Below are 27,184 nucleotides of genomic sequence, written 5' to 3' on the forward strand. Positions count from 1 at the left end.
TGTTGTCAATTTGCAGTGATGAATGTGTGATTAACATTGCTACTAGGACAGAGGGGAACTGGTATCTATAGCAAGTCAAGAGGTGTTCTGGTTAAAAACTGGGTAACTGAAGCATTGAGTTTTCTGCTGGAGAGAATTTCTTCCAGTGCTGTGTATTTTTAGTTTACATTAAATTTTCTAATACTGAAAGAGCAATGAGTAAAATCTTACCCCAGCTGAAGTCAATGTCCCAAAATATTTATTTCATTGAGGCCAGGATTTCAACAGCTTTATACAGAACGGGGGCTTCAGGGGTGGAGTGATGTTCTGGGTTTGGGCTTTTAGTAGCACCGTTTTGCAAAATGCCTTTAAAAGTCCCTGGGTAAGTAACAGATACCGTTCAAAGAGTGTGTGCTGTAGGAGCCGGAGCTGCATGCTGCTCCGGTCACCTCACCGGTCCAGGAGGAATGAAGCCTACACACAACGTGTTGCCAATGAGCCGTATTCCTATTCCAGTTAATGCACACCGAGAATAGTGGCGTTGCTGTGTAGGTAAAGATGAAAGTGGCAGGATGAAATGAAGTTGTCAGAAACAAATTAAACATTTACTACCAGACTTTTCAGCTTCACGAAATATTTCTGCTTCTGGCTGTATAAAGACTTCTCTCTAAACCCATGTTTAGTGAAAGGCTTGTAGACTGACAATCTTTTTAATCTAAGTGAGGCTTGTTTTTATGGGTCTGTATTAATATCCTGTTCATGGTTTCATTTTTTTGAAAGGTAGAGGAACATCCAGGAGGCTAGCAAAGGCCTGGGGTGAATGGGTAGGTGAGGAGCCATTCAGGACGTTTCCTTTCCTTGCCCCTTTGTTCCATCCTTCTGAAGAGTTGCACTTCACTTTCCAATACCTCTTAGGAGAAACCTCAAACTGCTCTTTTCAATGTTGTGTCCTGTACCTAGCCTAGAGGAGAGCTCTGGGCGCAGTAATGCATTGCTTTCCAGCAGAGAGAGCAAGCAGAAGGCCGCTCAGCAGTCGGGTTGTGGCCACAGTGTCCGCGTCCAGGTGCAGCCACAGAGGTGAGGTTTGAGCTATTTTTCTTTGGGAGAGTAAGTGTGAGTACTTCAGCTGCTGAAGCAAAAATGCCTTTTTTTTTGCCGACCGAAATCCCATTGTTTCTTATTGTTCTGAGAACCTGAGAGCTTTTTGGCCCCAGGTTTGACCTAATTGAAGGCTTTGCCTCCAGGCTGTTAATTCCCCAACCATACCTTTTGACAAAATGGAAGTGTAGTTTGATAAAACCACAGGAGTAAGTCTTCCAATAACGCAATACGTAGCAGAAAAGAAGTGTCAGACTGGGTTTTACCTGGTTGTCCAGTAAACTGTAATTTAGGAACATATACAGCCTGTTTCTTACTCTCAGCTCTTATTAACTTGTGGTCATTGCATCACTGTGCTAGTGTTAAGGGCTGAAAAAGAAGAAAGAAAAATATCCTTCAAGTCCTGGTGGACCCACGCAGCAAAAACATCACATTTTGCTCAGTGGAGAGGATCTGCAATTCTCCAGCCTAGCTATTGCCGTGAGAAATTAATGTAGTCTACAAAATTACTGCAAAGTGTTCCATAGGACTTTGAAATTAATGGACTATAAAAAAAGATATAAAACAATACTGCTGGTATTAAAACTGAGGTAAGATGAGGTAATACTGATGGAAAGGCGTTGAGTCTGAGATTGATCTTGATTTACAGCCATGTATGAAAGAAATGCTCTTGTACTTAAGCTGTAGCTTAAAAACCGAGAGGCAGAGAACTTGTTCTGTCTTCAGCTGTCTAGTTAATAACACTTGTCATTAAATGGAATGTGGAAGTTACAGCCAAACAATATACGTGACGTGATTGCTGTAAGTCTTCAGATGACTAATTAAGAGGCATCTGTACAGAGATCTCCTGCTAGCAGTACAACACAGGAGCAAGCAGTAGTCCTGTTCCTCCAGATCCATTTGTCAACAGCAATTTTTCTCCGGGAAAAATTTCCATTTTAACAGTGTCATTAATACTGAAAGCAGATGAATTGCTAAGGAAAGACAAGATGGGAAGGCTCTGAACATTTGTTTTGATAGGGCAGATCTCTGTTGGTGCCTTCTAAACGAGACTGGTAATTCTGTCTGACCTGAAAAGTAGCAAAGCTACTGGTTTGGGTTTTTTTCTTTTTTCTTTTATTTACAGTGAATGTTACTTGGTCTCTTGCATGGGGCTGCCTTCTGTGGGATGGCAAAATAAATATATTCTTGGCTATGTTTTTTTTCTCCTTGGAATGGATCCTCCATTGATATCTTCACCCAGACGTTAGTGATGTTGCCTGTAATTTTACACAAGTGTAATCAGAAAAAACTTGTTTGCAAACGTCCTGCTATGTAGCCTGTAAGATGTTCCAGTTTAAAGCAGGATATAGATCACACATATTTCTGTCATTATGAGTCTAACTACATTCATGCAAATCGGTATGAGAAAATCATATTTGTAGTATTTCCTTCTCTTTAATTTTTTGTTACGATTTAGAAGAAAAAAACCCTAATACCTCGGGCTCTTGGTAGTCCAGGTTGAATTTCCTGTTAGTTTCTGTGGTTTAAGCTTATTGTAAGCTCACATCTTTCCGGTTTTGTAGAGTCATGATGTTTTGGATTTTAGTGCTTACTGGTTAAGTAGTGCAGTTCTGAGTATTTGCAGCCGGGATTACTTCCTATGCTGCATGCTGACTTGGGGAGCAAAGCCACAGAGGCAAAAGAAAGTGCCCAGTCGGCAGTCACCGTTTGAAACTTCACGTATATTCAACAGTCAAACAAGAGACCTGTTGTACTGCAGCAATGCAACAGGGAAAGGGAGTTGATCATAGCTCTGGAGTGGCAGTGCAAGCAACTAAAACCTCTTGTCTTGGGCCCTGGTGGCGTACACAAGGTGGTCTGTCAGCCCAGATCCAGGTGATGCCTACAGGCATGGGAGCAACCGCCCTGTTAGTCACTGTATTTTTTTCACTCGGAACAGGGAGCGTTACCACCTTTATTAAGGGAAAAGACGTGCCTCATTTTCTTCTTTCTTTTTTAACACAGCTTCAGGTTCCTGATTTACTGAGGAAGTAACTGGAGAAGATCACAATGAGTGGTGACAGTAACTGGGCAAAGGATTGCAGCATGCTCCCATCAAGTCAACTGATGTTTGTTGTACTGATGGGAGATGAAGTTCTACAAATGTACCAGTGGTGATCAGGAGGTGTTTTACATGTGCATAGCCTAAGTAGCAACTTCCAATCATTGTTAATGTACTTGTTTTAAAGATGGCAGATTTCATTATAAATTGGGAGAAACTATAGTTTCAGGTAAAAATAATCTACATCTTGCGTACAAGCTAGCTTGTCTTTTCATGGTTAAAATGACTGCTTACATCCCCAGTTCCTTTTCCTACATCCTTCTTCCAGTTGCCTGTTTCTGTGGGTGTGGTGAATAGAAGGAAATCTACCCTGTGAATTTTCCTTACTCATAATCCTTTCTCCACTATCATACCTCATTACAAACAGATCTGCCACCTTTGCAGCCTACAAATACCCAAGAGACCCCAAACCAGACTTTACTCTGGTACTCCTTAGCTGACGAGTCAGGGTATTATTATTTTTAAACATAGTGAATCACATCTCTGGTAGCTTGGGATCACAATGTGATCTCTTTCCTGACAATGTGAAATGACAACTTTACGTCCATCCATGCTGAAATTGCCTGAAATCAGAATGGTCAAACAGCCTAAAGCAGCAGGAAGAATGTGGGTTTAGCTTATGTTTAATCTTAGTATGGAGAAAGTGAATGGTACTTTTAATTGCTTGAGCCTCCTTGACTTCTCCTTGTAGCCTGAGATGTGACTTTGATAAAGCATAGTTTATGTTCCTCATAGTCGTGGACTGCTTTGGTTACCCACTGGTCAGCAGGAGGCATGTTTTCTTGGATTCAGATATCTCATGTGCGTGTCTGTTACCAAACTGCAGCCAGCATGCACAAATGGGAACGTGCAGATGTGCTAAATGCACTTAATGCAGCGCCAGGTTCTGCTGTAGTTAACTGGGATCTTTGCCCGTGAACATTTGGGTTTTGCTGCTCGTCTGCAAGCCAGCCTGCTACTGAAAGTGGCACGTCTGATAGTTCAAGCAGGGATGCAAGTGACTGCTGCCATTTAAAAGGTAATAGTATATCAGATTCGCTTCCCAGCCTGCGAACACACAGTCAGATTCTCACCTCTTTGTCATGAACTGTCCTCAAAGATTAGTAGGACATTAAAATCTATCTAGAGTGTGGATAAATGAGTGATAGAGAGCACAAACCTTTCCAAATTGTGTATTTAAGGCGTGGGAGAAAAATTTGTGAAGTTTTCTTGTTTTATATGGAAAATTGCCAGTTTCATTTTCTCATTACATGACTGTTTTTGTCAGAACAGATAGAAACGTTTTGGGCTGATGGGCAGATAGGTCTCGCTGAAGCTTGTTGAAGCCACAGAGACTGAAGTCTTGATCGCTGAATGCTGCAAATAGTTTGCCTCTGGCAAATACATACTTCCAGTTTTGGCAGTTTCTAGTGTTTGAAAGAGACAGAGAGTGATGGGTTCTCTGGTCAGCTCAGTTGAGCAAACCCTGGATTCAGGTTTTATACTTTGCAGAGATGGGAAAACGGTTTGCAATATACCTTGAAAAAATACTGGAAAAAAGACTTCTACTCATCTTGGCCTGCTGCCTTGCTCAGCCCTTCCACCAAAAATTAAACATGCTCTCTCTGTCAAAATAATTCAGATATGCCAGTTCTTAGCAGCCCATTGGTGACCTGGATTCCCCAGGTCTCTGAGGCACCGGTGCCTTGCTCTGAAAGGCTTTGTGCAAAGCTGCCACAGCGTTAGCAAATCCAGTATCTGTGGTAAGACGGACATTTTCCCCACCTGCCCAGCTCCTTTTACCATCGTTTCCCTCTTTTCTTCAATCAAACAAACAGAAAGGCCAACACCTGGAATTCCCCAAGAGTTACAACGGTCTTGAGATTCCCAGTGAAAGAAGGTTATCCGACTCCCATACTGGAGATCCCAGTGATGGATCCGTAGATTTCATGCTACTACATCAAGAGAGTCTCCAGCAATGATGGTGCATGCTGGAGACAGGGAGAGGTGGACTGGCCACCAGAGGAGAATGCGGTGCAGGCTTTACAGACACGGGTTCAAAATGGTAGCATCCTGTCAGGCTTGGTTCTTGCTCAAAGAAGCCACGTAGGTGTGGGAATCGCTGCTGTAGGTTGGATCTCTGAATGGCAGTGAGCGGGGTGGGGTGGTTGCAGATCAATAATCAGCACCCTGCGGTTGCTGTAAATCAAGGTTTGAATCCCTGACAGGCTGCAGAAGCCAGGAAGAGGCACAGAAATACCTCGCCGTGTGTTTTTCCTCTCTCATTTCTGCATTGCGTTGACCTAAATAGGAACCTCTGGTTAGAGCTGGCTCGTTTCTGGTGGAGGGGGGATCGTTGCAAGGCTGGGAAAAGAAAGCTCTCCTGAGCAGGCTGCAGTGGCTCTTTCCTCCCAGATATTGTGCAGGCAAAGGAGCAAGTGATGGGTGGAGAATTAACAGGGGCTGGCAGCAGGGCCACGGGGCAGCCTGGCTCACGTGGAGAGCTGGAGCGGCAGCTGAGGACAGTTGATGCATTAAAGAAAGGAGGAAGGCTGAGTGACAGTCAGGCAGGGAGCCAGTCCAGAGGTTGTTAAAACCCAATGGAACCACCACAGTATGTATTTATTAACAATTTGTTCTCTCTGCCTCAGTTTTTGCCACTTCCAGCTTTCCTTTCTCCCTTTGTTAAGAAATAGTTAGTTACTCAAGGCCAGCGCCACCTCCTCGGTTTGAAAGGTGCCTCATGCCAAAAGCCACCCGAGCAGGCAATTTCACAGAGCTCAGCCTAGGAGGAGGCGCAGGCGAGGACAAGTTCCTCCTGCCGAGTCCACCTTTTCTTCTTTTCTTCCTTGCACAAGAGAAGCCTGCGGAGCACTCTGCCCACACGTTGGGAATTGGTTCTGCGCGAAGAGGTAGCGTGTGACAAATTAGATGTTTGTAACTACAGCTGCATAGCTTCCTTGGACGGAGCAGAGTAAACAGTTATTATTTATTCTTGTTACGCTGCCATTGCGAGCTAGCAGCGGTACTCATTTGTAACTTGGGTCTTTCCCAGAAAGACAGCCTCTTGGTTTTGAGAGGACAGTAGTGTTGGGATCATGGCACTCTCACTTTTAAAAGCAAACCTGAGATAATGGAGGACTCATAATCAGACATTCTCTGAATTGGAGGGCTTGCTTTTGGTTCCCAGGTATTTCCAAATAGAAGTTAGCCTGTGCTTGCTAATGCACTTTAATGAATTTTGACAAGGTCGCAAGAGCCCCTTTGTTGCTTGTCTGCTTCGTCCTTGCCTGCACACACGAATGAAGCTTTCCCGTACTTAGCCACAGCCTCCAGCCAGCTTAAGAGCGAGCGTGTGTGTTACGTGTTTCTAAAATATTTCTATTTGCTTCTTAGGTATTCAGTTTGAAACAAGGCTGCCCAATTATTAATCAGCAGAGAAGGTGGAAGAAAATATTTTGGTGCTCTTCTTGTTTCTGTTGATTTTGTCAAATAGCATTAAGCCCTCTTGAAGAAGAGGAAAATGAGTTGGAATAAATGAGCTCCTTCCTGTGGAATCCAGGGCCAGATGAAGGAAATGGGCAGAAAAAATGTTTGTAGTAAGAGAAGAGCCTAGGAAAGGATAGATAGGCCTTAAAAAGTTAGTCTTGAGGCATCTGGGAGTACTGAATGAATGATCTGCAACAAGCAGCTTCTTCATTTAGTTAGATCAGGAGCTCCTGGTCCTGAAAGTTGTATTGCCTCAGTGGTGATGTCCTGGCGCCGTTGTTGTTAGCATGTCCGAGCCAGCCAGTGTCCCTGTGACACGAAACTGCATTACTGTCCCCTGCACTGGTCAGGGCTGCCACGCTGGCACCTTGATGGAGAGCAGTGGTTGGGAGCTGGGGAGAAAAATGCTGGATCCTCACAGACGGCACTGGCACTGAGCGTGCTGTATGGGGGTAACAACCATCTCCGTTCCAGTGGGCAGTACTGGAACAAACCTCTCAGCTAGCCCAGCCAGCCCAAGGAGGGATTTCTTCTCTAGGCAGCCAATACTTCATACTTCAGTGCCCGATGAAATACTGTCATCTACTTCTTTTCATTTGTGATGTGCTTCAAGCAGAGGGCTGATGATACCCAGGCATCCCCTCTAACCAAAACTATCCTAGGATTCATTCGGTTGCTTTATGGAGAGTATCTTTCTCAAATTTGGGGCTGTAGTCGAATCTATCTTAAACAAAAGCAATGCTCCTAAATTGCGTGGTGTTATACCTGCCTGCACCGAGGGAAATTGGTCCTCCAGATTTTATGGTCCTTGTGCAAATATTCACCTGGGAAACAGGATTCTCTTGCTTTTCAAGAGAACATGACACCCAGGTAATTTCACTGCCTCTCTTACAGGCAGGCTTCTCACGAGAGCTAAGCAACAGCATCCTATTTAAAAATCCTGTCCCAGTTTCAGAATGCCCATGCCATCTGAAAGCTATGGCCTTATTTTATCTAGATATATAAACATATCTAGTAGTAGTCTTGGGGAAACTGAGTTTTGTTTTCCCATCGCATTTATTCCCCAGTGCAACAGTTAAAAAACTTATTTTTCAAAGTGTTTAGAAAGCCCAAATTTTTTTCCCCAGTAACTCAGAGCATAGGAATGTCCTATGGCAGAAGAAGCGCTGGCAGGGACACGCATGCCAGCATGTCAGCTGGCCAAGTGTGGGAGATCCCCCACCGCTTCCTGCCTGAAGGTTCCCAGGGTGCAACTTGGGAACACGCTGTGTTTATTTTGGATGTGTGAAGCCCCTGTAAAGATTCTCTATACATGTCTGGGTTTAAATATATGTAGTTACGCGCTACCAACATGTTTCAGCCTACGCAGGGCAATATCTGTTGAAACATGCAACTCTGGCTTTGTTTTCCTTCATTTTCTTTGCTAAAACTATTTCATCCATCATTAGACCAACACTTGGGAGAAGATTTAGGCCTTGTTCCATTTCCTAAAGATAAGCAAATTTTGGCCTCATCAGCCCAGAGGAATAATCAAATCGCTGATGCTTCAGCTGTCTCTCGCCATGATGTAAAGGCAGGCTCTTGCAGCGCAACAATTCCAAGCACACGCGGGACTGTGGCCGAAGGGGGCTGTCAGGTAACCCACGAACGCTGCAGTGACAGCAGCTCTCCCCGTTCAGCATCGGCTCTCACTTGCCGGTGGTTTCTGAGCGCAACCCATGTTAAAGCAATGCAACTGGCGATCACAGGAGAGAACTGATTCCCCTAGTAAGGGGGAACTCTCAGGGGGTAAGGGGGAGATGCCCATGTAAAAAAGTCTCTGCCACGCTGCCATTCGAAACTGCTGTGGCTGTTGATGGAGGGTAGGTGGACTCCTAAGAGGTGATCAGCAGCTCTCTGTCGGATGCAGACCTGCTTCTCCATCTGCCATGATGCTCATGTACCATTAACTTGTATCCTCTCACACTCTTCCAAACGCCTGTGAAAGCTGGATACTAGCATGGCAACGTCCGATACAAATCCTAAACTACACCTATAGCCTCAGCAACTGTAGGCTCAAAGCTGCCATCTTCTCTCTGCCCACCAATTTAGTGATGAGAGAGTGTGTGGACTTGGATGAGTCCAGCTGAGTGTGCCGCTGGGCAGCTCTCCCATATTCTCCCATGTCAGAACAGTGCACGTTTGTGGTCAATTGCCTGAAGATAGGCTGAATTGGGGGGGTGGATGTTGACCATTTGGACACTGACCTTCATGTGCACATTGCAGAAGGTGTGCCCACCTTGTGCCCTGCAGCCCCCGCGCACTCGGCGGTGATAGTCCTGCGACACCACTCCGACAGCACCGAAGTCGTTGGCCATTGCGGAGTGACTCTTAGGCAAAACTGTGATGTGCTTAATGATTAGTGTAAAATTTAGAAGTTAAGACATACTCGCCACAGCCCTAGAGTGGGTCTGGTTACACCAGGGTTAAATGGGGGGACTTTTCTAGTGTTATGAGCTGCTATTAGGTGTGAATTTTTGGCGTGGTACTAGGTGACTGGCAGCACTTGCAATTGTGGGCCAGAGCTGGGAGAGGCTTCACTGTGAGAGGGCTTAGAGGAGCGGTGACTTTCTTTCATTTCCCTATTGCTGATTAGATACTTTTGGCAATGCTACCCCCCCGCTATTGACAAACAAGAACATAACTTTTATTTCCCTTAACTCAAAGCAGCAGTGTTAATGTCTGCTTAATCCTATGACATACAGGTAATGCTTGTTAAAATTGAAAGCCACGGATGACTGTATTTGGAAGAGATTGCCATATCACACTAAACTAGTACTAGAAGCATTGTTTTCAGTTTCACTTTCTTTATATGTAGGAGGCAGGGTTTTTTTTCCCTAAGATTTGTGGATTTACAACTACACCTTTTCTTGTAGATCAAAGTATTTATATAATTGTATTTTGAAAATGCTTCCATTTTCATGAATGGGTTGCAGAATCCTTCAAAAGAACAAAGCTCATACTGCCTTAGACTTAGAAGAATAAAGAAAAATTAAGAAGTTTAGCTGTTATTTACTCTTTCTGAAATCTAAAACATCTGTGATTAGGAAGCTTGAAAGTCTGTTTAGATAGATAGTCGAGAATTTGGTTTGGTTTGGTTTCTTTAGAAAGTATGCCAGTTATTTCAGATGTTCTGCCTATAAAGAATGTAAAACAATTTAGTTGTCTCAGGTCTGAGTTTAATCCGAGTCACTGGCAGAAGGTCACTAAATTCAGTCCAGGGTTTCATTCGAATCTGCCATTTAGACCTAGAAAATGTTACCATAAAAATGTTGGCATGTTTGTTATGCAGGGAGTATAATGTCTTAATTGAAATGGTACCAGAAACTATTTTAAAAAAACTTCTATTACAGTTCACACGACAGACAATATTTTATAGCTTTAACATCTGTTTTAAGGCCAACATGTGAGATTTAGACTTTGACTATTAGTCTTTTGATTTCAGTGAAGTTGCACCCACTTAAACCCTGATTGAATTTGTCTCACGTGGTTGGGTTTTTAATTGTATGATTTAATTTTCTTTATCTCCAACCCAGCGTTACAGTATGGAGCTTCAGAGCATGTTAGAATAAGGTCAATAACGGATCCTTTCTTCTTCCTTTTTTATTTTCACAGTTACAGGGATCTATTAAAAGAAAACTGGAAGATGATAGCTCTCCTGCCTCCAGTGGCGTGCCTGATGTCATTTTCCCAAATGACAGTAAAAGACTTTGTCTTGACGACGTAAACCTTGCCATGGGCCAAGGTGCCAACCCCAGTGTGGCGTGTCCAGAAATGCAAAGTTCTCCGTTCTCCACTAGTCACAGCGCTTCTTCCCTGGGAGTCGCAGGTCATCCAGTGCTCCTTGAAAACAATCACATGAATGGCAGTGGCATCGGTTCCCCATTTTCAGTGCCACCCAACACGGAAATAAATCAGAAGGGGTCAATAGGAGGGCAAAACAGTAACATTGTCCACTACGATGAGAAAGGAAACAGCTTGCAGTCTATGGACCAAGAGCTGCAAGATCTGTTGGAAGAGCTGACAAAAATGCCTGATCCTTCTCCCAATGACCTGGATCTGGAGAAGATTTTGTGCAGCAAGGCTGAAGAGCCACTTGGGTTAAGTCATTCTCAGCCAAGCATAAGTACCACTTCAAAGTCCTCCCCACAGACTTCCCACTTGGAGAACCATGTTGCTAACAAAGATTTTTCTCCGGGCTGCAATCCAACCAGTGGAGGATCTCCTCAGATGAGACCATCATCTGCTGGAGCTAACTTCCAAGTTCCTCCCTCAAACAAACCTGCTGCATCGCCCATCTCTACAGCAGCTCAGAGCAAGAACCAGCCACCACCTATGCTGCCGGTCCCCTTACCCAACATACCTGGCTCCAACTGGCATGCTCAGCAGCTAAAGCAGCTGGCAGCTAGCAAGCAGGTATCTACTACTAAGCAACAAGTACAAGCTCCCAGCTGGCCAACTATGTCTCCTCCTGGTCTCTCTCCACCTTACAGGGCAGGATCATCCCCACACCATCAACCTTTCAGTCCTCAAAACGTCATGGTATCTGGCATGCCTGCTAATAATTTACCAGGGAACAACATTCAGAGTCCTCAAAACACTCTGCTTTCAAGCATGACTTCCAGCAGCACCCCATCCAATGGCCCCTCTCCTCCTTATGGGTCTGAGAAACTCTCCAGTCCAGCTCTGAACCAGCAGCCCTTCAGCCCGCAGAGCTCCATGCTGCCCACGCTGACAGCAGCCAGCTTACCAGCCAACAACATTAAAAGTCCACAGAACAACTTGGTTGCCAGCATGGCCTCCACAAATACTGGACCTTCTCCACCGTACAGGCCAGAAAAGCTGTCAAGCCCCGCTCTGCATCAGCAGCCCTTCAGTCCTCAAGGTACTTTAATCTCTAACATCACTCCCACCAGCAACCCCACAAGTATGCAGAGCTCGCTTTTTAAATCAATGACTACTAACCAGTCCAAAAATATGAACATAATTATGCAACAGCCATCCAGTAGCTTACAGCCAGGTCTGGTGAATGAGAGCCCTGTTAGCCAAGACCAGTTTTCTTTCAATAACACCAAACCACTGTCTCACTTTGCCTCAGAGTCAGCTACTCAAAAGATGTCACCTCTGACAGCAGGACAAGGGCAGCAGTCTCTCATTCACTATCTGCAGCAGCAGCAGCAGCAGCCGCCTCCAGCCACGCAGCAGTCCCAGCAGGCTAACAACAGCCAGTTTCTCCAGCAGCAGTTTCGACAGCTGATGCAGCCACATCGGATGCAGAGACATGTGCAGCCTGCCACATTGCCATCTCAAGGCAGACAGGTGAGAACATCTCTTGTCTTACAGGGCTTATGTGAAAATATTGAGTCACTTGTTTTCTTATTTTTGCTTTCCTTTGTGTTTCAAATGTGACGTCGCTAAACTTCTGGGGTGTGCACGGACAAGGCAATAACAACAATCTGGCATGATTTACTATTACTCCAGTTGAAATGTACTGTAATTCCACCATGCATCATCTCTTCTATCCCAGTGGAGAGCTTTGTGCTGTTAGGCAAAACACATCTTGTACCACTCAAATACACTATTTTTGTGCATATAGGTGGTATTCTTATTTAGCTTATGTTGTAAGCTGTAGAGGCATTCCCGTAACACGTTTCCCATCATCCTTTTAGGGGGGATGTCTTTTTCTTTCTTAGTGTCCTTCAACAAATTTATCTCTGTGTTATGCTTCTGAGGCTAGAGAAGATCAGGTGGAGTGAGAAGTGAAGTTAAGATATGACTCCATGGACAGCGGGTCAGGCAGTACAGCTCCCAAATAGCAGAGGCAAACTTTAAATATTTGTTACTAGCATTTGTCAGAAGCAATGCCCTGCTTTGGCTGAGGGCCATTCCCCACCCTTTGTTGATCTGCGATACCAACTGAGCTGGTAAATACAAAATGCAGCTGGCAGGAGTGAAGCACAGCCCTGATTTCTCTCCAGCAACCTTCTCCCTGAGACTTGCAGAGAGATGCGAAGCAGTGTCCACTGCTGCCCCAGGTAAGAGAGATTTGCTGTGCATGGGGATGTCAGAGCAAGGAAGGGCTTGGGGACTCAGTCTGAGAGCAGCTGGGTGTGTGGAATAAATAGCTATCTTTTTGTTAGGAAGAATAGTAGGAAACATGGAACCTCACCACCAAAGCCAAGTACCTTGTTAGGCTGAACCAGCTCTGTGGAAGCAGAATCCTTCAAGCTGCCTGTGCAGACAGGCATTCCAGCAACTCCTCACGAAGCACTGAAACACTTCTCACCCAGCAAACCAGAGATCGATCACTGAAGCTCTGCTAGGGTCCGCTTGGCTGGGGGATACACTCCAGAGCCTGGTTTTCTTTGCTCTTCTTCCCTGCTAACTGGTTCTCGCAGAGGTGGGTTTCTTTAATATACGCGACTTGGTGTAACCTTGTCCTACGATAGCAATGAGAAATAAGGGGATAGTTACGAAATGTCAGCTTCTTAGTGGTAAATCAATGAGGTGCATTCCCACTGTGCCACCACAGGATCAACTCAGTCTTTCCGAAGTTCTACATGCTCAGTACTCCCTTGCTTCAACACAGCAGCTTAAAACAGACAGTTGGGGAGGGCTGGTAATGTGCTGAATCTGCTTATCCAAACATGCAACATAACGATATGGCATGTGTAGTTCGCTTTAAAGGCTTATCAGTGTAAGGCCCCTGATTCAACAAAGGCCTGAAAGCAATTTTGTTGCTTTAAGCATGTGAGGACCCTGTAATTTGGGTCAGTAGGACCCAAATTAAACACAAAGTAGACGGTCTTGCTCGCTTGGGACCTAGGAGTATGAGTGAACGTGCGATTGAGAGTGAGTAAGTTGCTGCAGCTTCACGAACTACTGCCCATCCAATGTTCTACTCTGGAGGCACTGTGGGTGAAGAATACATTCACAGTGTTTTACCACATCTCGGATGATGGCTAGTAAGTCGTTAACTGCAGTAACATGATTGCTTTTGATCAAATGTCCATAAACTTTGAGCATATGGGTTTTTTTCTGGCTCCACCGCTGGGTGTGTGGAATTGCCACATCCCTGTTGGATTCCTGAGGTTTCCTGTGCCCCAGTTTTCCCTGCTTTGCATTTTGCTCTTACACCTCTGAACCCCCTACATCATTGATTAGCCAAAAAAAAAAAAGAAGAAAAATTCCTGCAGTCAGTCTCTTTAATTGGCTGAAATAGCCCCTCTTCCAGCAACTTCCCTAGTGCTCTGCCTGTGCTGCATTTTCAGCTGATTCTCACCATCAAAGAGAGAGTTGTTATAATTTGGTGGCTATCAGTAAAGATCAGTGACAGTTAAGACAATGATTACAGGTGATGAGCATTTTACATTTTCAGACTAGTTAGGTAAGCTTACGATGCCCCCCTCATTTTACAAGGAAGACTTGTTACAATAATTATACACCAGATGACAGTGCTTCAGTTTCACAGTCTGTTGAGCTGCTGAAGAAAGATGGTGGATGTTCAGGAGTGGAACATTTTGTTAGGTTTTTATAACTTTAATGCTAATCCCATAGAAGAAAATGGATCCTGAGTGCTGATCTAGAAGAAAAATTACATGGAAAAAAATATTATAGGTAGGAAACCTTAAAATTATGGGATATTTGGTAATTTTCTTTGAATTAGCATGTAGAACTGTTACTTACCTGCAGTAGATTTCTTATTTACATTGAGACATTGATCCTGAAGTTTTGGACTCGACCTGCTGTGTACCGGTTTTACTCCATTATAGTGAAGTAGCTCTGGTGCCTGTGGGTTTGATTTCCAGCAGTGCACTCAGAGCTGAATTTGAGCTTTGAGGAATCTCGGTGCTACTTCTCTTCTGAGGCAGGTGATGAATAGGATTTTTCAAGCATAGAGCAGTTGTTTCATTAAAAGGCAAAATGTTAAAGACTCAGAAGACAGGAGAGACAACTTCTGTGTCTTCAAAAATTAGTAACCTTCTGCTGGCAAATCACCTGGTTTAGCCTCATTCACAGACATTTGCTCAAAGAAAAATCACAGCGTTCCCTGGAACGTTGTTTAGTGTTTAAAAGTCACCCCCTTACTCTCCATGCGTGTTTGTAAATGTGACTAAAATTTATAAAAAGAAGGCATAGTACTCTCTTCTTTTGAGCAAGAGGTGCAGCTTTGTACAGAAAAAGAATGTGGACGGTGGCCAGTTGGAGGGAGAACAATAAACCATGAAATGTGATCCTTGTAGCAGGCAGAGCAACATGGGGAAGAGAGCAGCAGCTGGGACAGAGACCTGGGGTGAGCTTTTTGCTGTTGTTTTAACGCGTATGGAAGCAAGGACTCCGCATTCCGAAAGCTGGGTTACTACTGGCGCCTCACAGCCCTACCATTTTTAATGATACATCTCTTAGGCGTAATCAGTCTGAATCCCAGATCCTGTATTGCCTGGACAACTGGTAAATCTGATAAGGGCTAATCTTTTCCCATCTGAAGCACTATGTCTTTATTGTTGAGCATTGACGGATATTGATCGAGGCACTGACAGTTTGCATTGTGTGATATTGCAAAGCCTGGTGGTGCTAACGTTGCTCTTGTGGGTATGTGCGGGTTTTCATTTTACTTGTGTAGGACTGATGCTTGCTGAGTGAAATTATACTCAAAGGTCTGGACTCATAAATCCACAATATAAAGATGGTAGTAAATGCCAGAGTGTCAAAGATAGTCTCCAAAAGGATCACACGCTGTTTTCTGGGCTTAAGCTGAGCCACTTGACTTAATTGGCTGTTTCTGGGCGCGTGAAAAGCCGCATTTGCCCAGGCAGGTTGGAGAGTTGGGCATCTCCCTGATTTTCATGTCTAAATACAGTTTGTACTTGCACATCTCCCATTCTGGCATGTCAGATTATTGGGCCCAATTCTGCCTTCAGCAATGCTGATACAACATCACCGCTTCCAGAAGAGCTGCTCTTCTACCCCCGCCAATATAAGAACGGGCGCAGGTTTTGGGGAATGGAAGGGAGGGTTCCCCTGGGGGCAGGAAAACGAGCCGGTGATCTTTGCAGTTTAAGGCAGGCTGGAATGCAAGAAACCCTTTGGGTGGCTGTTACTTTTCCAAGCCCAACTTTATCCGAGTTAAAATGTGAGTCTCGAGGAGGAGGGCAGTATTGCTCACTGCTCTGTGTATAAAATGTTGAAAACCAAAACACAACTTAAAAGGTTGTTTTGTTGGGGAGATGTAGCTAATAAATAGCCATTGTTTGGGTGGGACACACTGCGCATTTCTGAGCTCCACTTGTGCTGTAGGAACCAAATGTGCTATTCTTAGAGCTCTCCGCATTCCTGCTGACATCCAGATAGTTGTATACTGGATTGTCAGTGAAGGGTATATTTGTTTCAGCTTCATTGCCAAAAATGATGGTAGAGGAAAAATGACAGGAGAAGAGACAGAGAGAAAAATAATATTATTTGCAGTAAAAATGGCTATATTTTCCTACATGTGCATCGCACATGAGATAGTGAAGAACATGCTGAAGACTAAAAAACCTTTGAAAAGGACTTGACAGTGTTTCTTTAATGGTGGTAAAAGCAGCAATACAGTATTTGAGTTAGCAGAGTAAATTACAGGTTGCAGAGAAACACCAAAACCCCTGAGCTAGATTAAATATACTAGGGGGAAAAAAATAAACAAAAAATCTTGTTTCTGAGCATAAGTTCTCCAAATATAGAAACAAAACGGAAAAAGAAATGCACTGTTATAAAGAGCAAACTGACCCAGAGCTTAGATGTCAAAGGTTATGTAAATATAATGGAATACAGAATACAGCTTTTATTAATGTAAACAGAAATGTTAATACCAGGGACTGATTCCTGGGTGTCTTATGTGAAGTTATTTCTCCCTATGAAAAGTCAGTGCACCATGACTGTTAGTTGAGACTCTTCTGATTCAACAGCACTTAATGTTTATAAGCTCTGATGCAAATTGATTAAAAGTTTGGAAAAGCAGAGAACGCAGCACACAGCATCTGAGTACATACAGTCCTTTTGTAAGTACAGGGAAAAGTCATGGTTTATTTGGGATTTCCAAGATGTCGTGAGGAGTCTTCCTAACACATGAAACAACTACGGTATCATGTAGTATTAATGAGTCAAAAAGTACTGGCCAGATTTCATCTGCAATTTCACATACACCCACACACACTTTTCTTTAAGTGTCAGACTTATCTTTAAAGCCACTTTGAATGAAGTTTCACTGGTATTTCCTCCTCTTTCTTTTCTTTTCCCTTCTTTTCCTTATTTCCTTTTCTTTTTCCTTCTCCTCCCTTTTCCCTTTTTTCCCTTCCCTCCTTTCTTCCCTTGTTTCCCCTTTTCCCTTCCCTCCTTTCTTCCCTTCCCTCCTTTCTTTTCTTTCTTTTCCCTTTTCTTTTTTCTCTGAAAAAAGTTTTTAAAATATTTCTCTTTTTTTTTTCTTGTACTAATACTGTGGAAAAGGAAAACAGATTTTATTTCAAAGGGTAATGTAGCACAATACCAAAGCAAAGCCTTTGAGGGAGTGGAGAGCTTTTGAAGGCAAAGCAACAAACCCTTCAGCTAATTAAGTGCCTTTGAATAGGGGAATAAAGGAAGCTGGTGATGAACCTGGATTACAGAGAGCAATAAGGCTGAGCCTGGAGTTTGACCTCTCCACAGATGTAAAAACATCTTCTTGAATGGCCATTTCTGAATTTATATTTATCTATGCACTTGCAACTGAGTTGATGTTTTGGGTTTTTTTTTTCAACTTGGAGATTGTCCTCTCCTTTCAAGAGAGACTGAAAGGAGCTTGACTGAAGTTATCAGACTGCCATCTTCTCCTCCATCCCCTCCCTCCCCTGCAAATAATGTAAGACAACTTTTGGGAAGTAAGGAGTAAAACTGTGGAAAGAAGCAGGGTGTTTGGCCTCAACATGCCAACAGTAATACAACATTTTCAGAAGTGCAGCAATTGAGATAAAAAACTTAGTTTACAACTGATCTTAGCCCATTGCTCTTTCACATTGTTTTTTAAGTTGCATATATTGTCTTCGGATAGATTACAGGTATTTCAAGGCATTTCCCTGTTGTAGTGGAGCACTTGTTGCCGTGTCTTAACCTTCCCGGTTCTTTGGCTTGTATTCTGAGATGTTTACAGGCACTGATATTTCTAGCAGCTCTGCCTAATGCACTCATCATTCCTTCCCGTTTAGCTGTCTGTTGTGCTGAAAGCACTTTTGGACGCCACGTAGCACATCATTAGGGGAAGCAATCTGCAGAGGAGAGGCTTGTAAATAAACCAAATCTTTCTGAACACCACGTGGGGAGCATCCTCTCCCACCCTCACCATTCCCCTCCTTTTGCATCTGAAATTAATGTGGCTGCTACATCAAAGCTGCAGCACTTCCCTCAGTCCAGCCGGGTCTCTCCCTTAGTTCTGACCTGTTTAATAAGGTGGAAGATGTTCTGCCAGCAATTTAGCACTCGGGACACAGACAACTGGACAAATTAAAATCCACTTGGAAAGAAACAAGAGGCTCGGGAGGCACTAAAAACACCAGTGAGGAGTGCTGGGAGGCACTGAAGAAAGTCTTTCTCTTCGTTACCTGCAGGGCGATGAAGCGATGCATGCGCAGGCTGACGTGGTATTGTCCAGGGGTTTGGTGGAGAATGGGGAGAGGAAGTAGTACTCATGTACTGTGAGCGTGGAGATGGAAATGTGACTTATACCAGAGAAATTTAGGGCAAGGCGCTGAATTCCAGCCTGACAGGCTGCTTTAATGAATTCTTCCCTGGTGCTCGGGACGCAGGCTGTATGTCCGTGCTGTACCACCACCACCCCGGGATGGCCATACAGCCATGGGGTGAGTGGAGGAGAGTGTGTTATCACACAGAGGTTCTGCATTAACTCTAAAAAGAAACAAAAGCCAAAAAACCCCCGTGGTTTTGAGCTTTAAGCAACAGGCAGTTGTTCCCTCCTGCTCTGCAGTGCAGGGTAGGAGAGAAGCCCTTCTCTCAAAGGTGTAAGGAAAGTGGTGGTGTCATACTAAAAAGTGATTCATTCGATGTGAAACCATATTCTGACACCCATTTTGTACCAAAACAACTCTGACCCTGCTAGCCTAGGTGGGCAGTTTCTCTCTGGTTTTCTAGGCAGCTTGATAGCAGGAGTCATAATTTTTTCTGGGCTAAATATCAGCTGAATCAGGCCCCAGCTGCAGATTTTCTTGCTTGCTTTCCCCCTCCCCGCCCCCCCCCCCCCCCCCCCCCGTAACCCATTTTACTTTCTTTATTACCGCAGAAAAAAACATCCATATGCAGAAATCTTTAATTTCTAAGCAGTTGAGCAAAAAGTTTTGAACGTATATATTTTTCTCAACTGTGCCCTTAGAAGCAATGAAGTTATAAACATCCTAGGAATCTAGGGAGAGACTCCGCAACCTTCTCACTGTTTGTCTTCATAATGAATGCCATAACTTCCTTCTGCGTATGATTCTTAAGAGTAACAACATGAATAGCGGTTAGTGATGGGTAGGACACACCACTTGCATCCTCACTTACAAGTCAGTGCACCCATAATTCTTATATTGAAGAGGTGTGTTCATGACACAGCGTGCTAATGAATAGCAATAAGGAAAAAGTTTCCATGACCCTTTTGAACACCCAAATCATTGCATCTGTGCTTTAAATTCCCATTAATATCAGAACATCTTAATCTCACTTTTTCCCATATTTGTTGAAGGTAGGTTTGTTTTTTGCCTGTATTTTCTGTACCTTAGTAAATTACAGTTTGGGGAGCTTATTTTGAACTAAAAGCAGGCTGGCTTTCAGAAAATGTACTCCCTTTCCTAAAACCATGCCCTTCTTACAACCTCAAATTTGATGCCTAGATTAATAATTATTTTTAACACTTTTGCAGTGAAACTGTGAGAGCATGGTTTGTACCTTTGATTTTGGGGGTGGTTTCCACCTAGTATTGTCTTCTAGGAGTCTAAAATTACATCTGTATTCCACAAGGCAGAAATAGTTACAGAACCAGAGTCTAATTTAACAATTACAATAAAAAGCAAAGAAATAAATAAGAGAGTCCCTCAGATGCTGTTAAATCATGTGCCTGGCGCCGGACGGCGGTTCGGCAGGGTGGGGTGACTGGAGCAGCCTACTTTGCCCTTCTGCTCTGCTCCTCTGTCATTTCTGCCTCACTGCAGTAAATGCTACACGCAAAATAAAAGTACAAACATGTTTTGTTTCAGATGCAATACCTAGAAATAACTTTTCTGGTAAAATGAACTCAGTCTCTTTTTTCTTTGGGCATTTTGGAGAAATTTCAGTGTGTGGGTGGGGGAAAACAAAGCCGTGGCTGTAAACAGGAACTGATATTGTCTCCGCGTCTGAATGGGGAGAGAAACTGAACTGGCCTCAGTGGTTCTCTCGTACATCTGCAAGTCTGGAAACACTGGGATGATTCACAGTTTGCTGATTAATACAGGAGCAAGCAAAATGGTGTGAATTAACGGCCATTACAGAGCTGCATTGGATGGCAAATATCCCCCTAGAACAAATGATGTTTCACGAAGATTGCTTAGAGGAAGAGGTAATGGGTCTTAAATACAAATTAGAAGCAGTCCCATCAAAGCTGTTAACATTAAGGTTTGAAAGCCAAACACTATTATGAGCTGTCTTCAAAAACTGTACATTTAGGAAGCATATCAGTCTGCCGTGTTGGCTGTGTAATATTTCTCTCTCGAGCCCTTTGGACTATTTCAAGCAGCCAGGACTAATTATTAGAGAAATCCACAATCAGAATGTAGCAGCTCTTCTTAGGGTTTTGAAGGCTAATCACTCTACTACATGTACATTTTAAAGTTAATTTTTTTATAGCATGTATGAAGGCAAATATTGTCATTATCAGTACGTAACTCTTAAAAGCGCTACTGTTAACAAAACCTAATCCCATATTACAATTTAACCCTTTGCATATAGGACTATTGAAAGAAGAGGATAGGAAATACATTACTTTAGCATAAACAATATTCTCTGTATAACCGGCAAAATTATTTAACATTCCTCACAGAAGTAATGAAAATGTGATAGCTTAGATTGGTGTCAGACAGATGCAGATGTGAATGCAGGCTGTGGACAAGCTGTGCCGAGCTGTTTTTCCCCATTACAGAATTGATGAAAGACCCACAAGGAGTGTAAGCCCTGTAATGTAGGCAAAATAGTATGATATCCCAGTCTAAGACATTATATTAACAGCTTGATCTTGTAAAGATTCAAACACACACCCCTAAATATACGCAGTGGGAGGTCGTTCCAGGACGAGTACAGGTTTATTTCTGTGAGCAGAGTGAGTCTTGTATGTGTACAGTCTTTGTATGCTCAAGAAAGACCAAAGGTGGAGGAGAAAGATGCAGCAAAGGGCAGAGTAATCATTGGCAATGGCATATTAGCGCTATGGCAGAAAAAGAGAGTTGGAAGCTTCACTGCACTTGTTCCTGCCTCAGCTCAAGTTTACATTTGAATTATTTTGGGGTTGGTTTTTTTTTTTTTTTTTCTGGGGGTCAGCACCAGCATTTTGTAAACATGCCAAACTTCGAATAAGTTTATGTTTTAACCAATCCAGTGATTCTTTACAGTCCTCTGGGGTTTGTTTTTTACAGTCATGAATTCTAGAAGCAAAATTTGCCCCTTGCAGGAAGCAAAGCTGCTCCCTCCTCTTGGGCACAGCAATAACAAAAGCAAATGAAGGGAAAAAAATTCTTAACAAAGACTTTTTCCCTCTCTTTTTCTTCTGTGATTGCAGGTTGCTAATGTTACTGTGTTTCTCCCCTTTCCAGAAAGATGAGGACATACTATCCAGGGACACCAGTAGTATGTATCCCTGCCATAAACAAATCCATTTCCTTCAGTACTTAAATACTCAGGGCTTATGGAAGCTTCTCTTTGCATAATAAATGTGTTTAATATTTCCTTTACTCTGCAGCATTATTAAGTATAAACTGTTTCTGTACTGGATTGAAGGGTAGTTTACACAGCACTTTATTTGGATAGTCTGTTTTCTTTTACCATTGCTCCGAAGGGCGTGTTTGAGCAGTGAATGAGTGTTCGTATGAGCATTATTTTTTTTGTTGTTTTGCACAACCCCTTTCTCTCTTCCTTTCCAGCTCAGTCAGCACACTTTCTGCAGCAGCATTTTAGTTCTTTACATGGAAATGTAGCATTTAGCAGAATAGATGCATAGCAAGGATGAGATACTTTTTTTCTCCTTTCCCTCTTCTCCCAAGAGATACCCTGTGACTTCCTCTATTAGTCCATTAATCGCCGTAGCTCAAAATTCAGTCTGATCAAAGGAGCAGAACGAGGTTGAAAAGTGCAGATTCTGGCAATTGACTTGACTGTTTAGATTCCCCGCTGAGCTCATTTAGAGCTGGAATTAAGCTATTCCTGCTGTATTTTTCGTCCTTGGCTTGGCAATAGTGCTGTGCCTGGTGCCGTGCCGAGGGAGTGCTGAAGGCAGCACGGCTGTTCCCACAGCCCGGACCCAGCCTGCAGCAGAGAGCAGCCTCCAGGATCTAAAGAACTGAATCTCCCTGTGCCAGGAGAGAGCTGAGTAATCTTGTCTTAGTTCGATAAGAAGGTCTGTGTTTAGATTGTGTTAGTTATTCGACTGCAGAAAAAAGCGGAGAACCTGTTAACTGAAGGTGCCAGAATAAATTTTGATGATTCTGTGGTTTTTAACCTAAGCATCAGGTTTCCATCTCTTGCAGCTCCCTTTGCCGAGGTTGGTGCGTGTCTTGTGAGTGGGAAGGAAAGAATTTTTAAAAAAATGTAAACGGGAAATTTGTAAACAACGTGAAGTTTCTTGTAAAAGTTTTCTTTACGATGTAATGACTCACTTAAGGAATACAGTTGTTTGTAATGCCTATTTGTGTGCAGTTAGAAAGTGGTGCTGTTCTCTCTCATTAATAGTCTTGTTGGTTCTTGTTTGCTTAAGGCGAAAATGTGTGCTGCCCATACCTGTGGTGTTCTCTGATTTTGCAGTCCTTACACATCTTGAATTCCGATTGATGTGACTGGGAGTTACAAGTTCTCCAGGAGTAGTGTCAGACTCTTGGTGTCATTATTTGTGATTTTACAGTTCCCCAAAGTGTGCTAATATTTCTCCAACAGAGGTAGACTCATCTGATGTTTAAGTTCTTATCTCATTAAAGTGAATTACTGTTACTGAAATGTGAATGACATTCTATTATCAGAAAATATTATGTATTTAATGGTTTAAGAGTGCTTAAGGTCAGCAAGAACAGAGAAATGCTGATAACATCACCATAGACTGTGTGATGGTCCTGAAGTGTGAGTAAATCTTCAACTGAAAGAAGTTTTGCTAGACATACCGGTGTTTTCCCATAGTTTAGAACTTTGTATAAAATCCCCAACCTTTATATATGTTGCATTTTACTTAAAAGAAAATAAAAACTGACCATTTAATTGGAAATTTTTATTTTATTGAGGAAAAAAAAACTGGCAGTGAGGAAATGGACAAATCCATTTTGTGCCCTGTCCAGAGTCTAAGCTTTTTCCTACATAGGTGGCATGTATCTATATGTCCATAGGTTTTAATTTTAAAAAGAACTGTGACCTTCATCAGGGACCCTATGTGGAATAAAATTAGAAGGGAACTCCTGACGTGGGTGTGCTGCTCCATTCTAGATTGACACAATAAATAAAAGCTACTGCGCTTTAGCTTACAGAGCTTCCCTCAAATTTCATACTTTATAAAGCATTGGTCAGTACGGTGAGCTAAAATCTTGCTTTCTCTGTGATTTCTTAGGGTTTTTTACAGTATTGAGGCTTTTCATAAGACAAAATGCTGTCTGGCTGCATTTAAAATAAACATTTTTGCCTAGTTCTGTCTTGATTAAGTTAGAGGGAGGGTACCTACCTGCTACTTAGATTACTGTCAAACTTGACCAAAAGTAAAGTTGAATTGTACTCTGTTCTTCTAACAGAGCCTATTTTCTCCTTCTGACTGGGTACTAAAAGGCTTTTTTTTTTACTGCTGCACTAACATTTTCCAAATAAAATGTTTTTGCCAATTTCTGAAGAAATAGCAGAATGAGTACCACCTTAGACATGCTGAAGGAGACCTGCACCATGGATTATAAACTGAAACAGTTGGCCAGAATAAGGAATTACAGTAATCCCTGATATTAGGAACATGAAAATGAGATGACCTTCTGTATACGCCCTGTGTGAGTTTCTAACCCAGTTGGCCTATAGGCTCCCCTTTATCGCTGTTCCTCCATACCTTCACTGTGCAGAAAACAAAAGACCGGCCGTTCAGCTGGGAAACTGGAACACAGGCTTGCAAATATTACAGACTTTAAATGCATTGTATTTTTTTAACAGTAGTTCGTGATTGGAATGACAGGAAGGAAATGAGTAGAAAACATCCTATTCTATCTCTATATAAAATCTTGCTTGTGAAAGATACAGTTACCACAATAATGATCGGACACTAATTGATTCATTGTGCTGGGAGACAAGTGCTGAGCGGAGGAGCCGGCGGGGTCATTCTCTTGCTCCAACTCCACTTTGGTTGTTTGCTGAGGAAGGGCAGGAGAGGGTTATAAAGCTGCTGCCACTGCATTCAGCGCATGTTTTTCTCAGAAAAGAAGAGACACCGCCAGCCAAGATCTCTTTCCTTTGGAAATTGTAGCTGGGAAGGGCCCCTTTGGCTCAGCAGACAAAGTGGGCAGTCAGACAGCCCCTTTCCTGAATCCCAGGCAGGCACCAGACGGCTGAAGGAAGAGAGGCACCAGGCTGAATTAGATTGCCTCCTGCTTTGGACAGTAAGGCAGAGAGGCAGGCTTAATTGCTTTGCAGCTGTTCATTTTTTCCCCTTCTCCCTCCCCTGCCCTCCTCTCCCTCCTCCCAGCTGACCCCAGCGGCAGCCGCAGCTCGAGCCCCAGGGAAACCTCCCCAGCTTGGGGAGACGAATCCAGGGTGTCTGGACTGACTTTTATCAGCCTTGATACCCTTGCCTCCAGTCCAGCAGCAAACGGGAAGAGAAAGGAAAGTATTAAGGATAAAAAGGCTCTTCAGCATAACCTAGTCAGTTGTTGCTTTTTTTCCTGGGTTAGTTTGTCCCCTGGGTTAGTTTGTCCCCTGGTTTCTGAACGCTCCCTGGGGGGGGGGGGGGGGGGGGGGGGGGCTGGGACGGCTGGGACGGCTGGGATGACGCAGGGCAGCGGCAGACAGACCTCTCGGTGGCATCCTCTTGGGAACGGCAGCGGGGTGTCACCGCTGGCAGCTTCTGGAACACTGTCCACATGGACAAACCACGGAGAGCGTTGGAACAAGCCCCCCCCCTGCGATGTGGCACCCCCACAGCAGGGTTTAGGAGATGTTTGAGATTTCCCCTCCGGAGCTGCGATAACCATGTACGAGATCTCCCAGGCTGCTGGCTGGCAGTGTCTATGTCAGCTGGGGTTGATTTGGTGGTGCTTTCACTGGTAAAAGAACCTCAACACTGAAATGTTCTTGACCTGACTATTAAAGGAAAAGCTTTTTTAACCTTGGAGAAACTTGCAGGGGTCTCCAGCCCTCAAAAACTGGCTCAGGCCAGACTTGCAGATTTGCATGTATCTCATAGTCCCAAACTGTCTGAACCTCATGTTTGTGGAAGAAACAGAGTTTGTTTTCTTAATTGCGCTCACTCCACTCCTGGATATAAAAATTCTAAAAGGTGTTTCCGTGCCATAGCAATGAGGCTGCAGTCAACTGCCAGCTCACCTGCGTTGCAGAGAGGTGCTTTGCTCCCCTGCTGCTCAGCCAGCCTTCCTGGGTCTGTTCACCTCCAGCAGCAATGTCAAGCTAACCCAATTTTGCAGCTGGTATCGAATGCCAGAGGCGAACTTTGTAGATGTCTCTTTAATTCCTGCACTTGTAGAATTTAGTGTGTATTTTCCCTCCAGTTCCACTGACTCACACAGTCCTTGGGGGTGGAGGCAAGGAGAGAACAAGAAGGCTATAACCCAGGTCTAATTTACTCATCTGGTAAAGCCAGTCGTCAATGAGCCTTTCCCCTCTCTGTCCACAAAGATAGTCCCTCTCGGGAGTCTGTTTGGCCTCCCAGTTATAATTATGGCGTCAGTAGTTTCATACTTGACTGTCCTCCTAGGCTGACTGCATCTCCTCTGCCGGGGTGTCGTGTCTGGGCGATAGCATTAAACCGTGCGATGCCCAGTGAGCCGACAGTGCGACACAGGGCATGCAGCCCCGTGTTGTTCGGCAGTGCGGGCTGTCACAGCATGCTAATCCCTTTATATGGGACATACTTGCTGCTTATTTTTTATGATATCCTTAAGAGCATAAACCAGAACTTGAGGCAGGCATCAGTGCAGGCTTTTTGCACATTTCTTTCAAGGCACAAAACCAATGGGGGTCTTTGCTCAGGGCTGCTGGAGAGCCGGAGGGTGTCGTTCCTGAAAAGGTACCGCAGCTACCAGATGCTTTGGTGGTCAGAGGGATTTGTGTCTGTAAGAAATGGATTTAGAAATAAGGTACAGTAGCATGTAAGTGACTTAATTTTTTTCCTAATCTGTTCAACATGCAGCCTACAATATCTCTGCAAGTTAGATTTGAATTAAAACCGGCTCCGCAAGGTACAAAGGCTCTGGAGCCTCCATGAGGGACCGGAAATCCATTGTGGCATCCTGATTAGCGCTGGTGAAATCGGAAACCTTTCTCGGGGCAGATAACAATCTCGCAAATGAAAATATAACCTGTTCATCCTGAATTTTAACAAGGATGGTTATGCAACTGCGGGCCAAATCCAGGATGTGTCCTATCCGTGTGCCCCTTGGTCAGAAAGGATTTGCTGATCAGGGAGGGTGGGATTGCACCCCTGCCTTATGCCAGGAGAGGCAGGAGGAGGGGTGCTGGGGGTGAGGCTCAGCGCAGAAATTGGGGTTCACATGTTGGGACTGACCCCTCTGAAGCTCTTGCCCTGAATTATCTTAAGATGGGGCCTCTGTTTAATGTTCTTCCCCATGCCAGTCACCACGGCCAAAGGAGGGGTGGTCTGGCTGGGGCCATCCGTGCTTTTGCAGTCCCATAATAGTCCCTTTAATTACAGGTAACAATAGGTTCTGTTTTTTCCTATGTTAATAACAAGTTCCAGGGTATAAATAACTCTGCAATTAAATCAAAACACTTAATGATTTACCATTTGACACCCATGCGGTCTGCCGGAGCCTTGGCTGTGCAAGGAATTTTTTCTACTGCCCTGAATATTTTATAATTGTTTTACAAAAAGCACATGGATGTTCCAATCATTAAGAAATATCAACCAAGGTACATTGTGGCACCAGGGAGCAGAGAACAAATAGCTACGTCTGTGCTGAGGCCATAGAGAGCTCTCCTTTTGGAGATGCAGCCGTAGTTTGTTTGACTACTTCTGTATATTGACCCTTGTTTTTCAAGAAAAAC

At 43.7% G+C, this 27,184-nt stretch overlaps 1 protein-coding gene across 2 annotated transcripts in view; it reads left to right on the plus strand.

The window, feature by feature from the left end:
- MAMLD1 (mastermind like domain containing 1) overlaps positions 1 to 27,184 on the plus strand; it is a 104,897-nt gene that overhangs the window by 59,948 nt on the left and 17,765 nt on the right. The window contains exons 2-3 of one of the 2 annotated variants that reach the window (XM_080365667.1): positions 10,304 to 11,573; positions 11,787 to 12,007. In XM_080365667.1, coding sequence (XP_080221793.1) covers positions 10,304 to 11,573; positions 11,787 to 12,007 — 1,491 coding nt within the window. Of the gene's footprint in view, positions 1 to 10,303; positions 12,008 to 27,184 lie in introns of both variants that reach the window. The other variant, XM_080365666.1, reaches the window with a different exon arrangement.

This window comes from Falco punctatus, assembly GCF_963210335.1.
Source record: "Falco punctatus genome assembly, chromosome: 15".
Classification (NCBI taxonomy): domain Eukaryota; kingdom Metazoa; phylum Chordata; class Aves; order Falconiformes; family Falconidae; genus Falco; species Falco punctatus.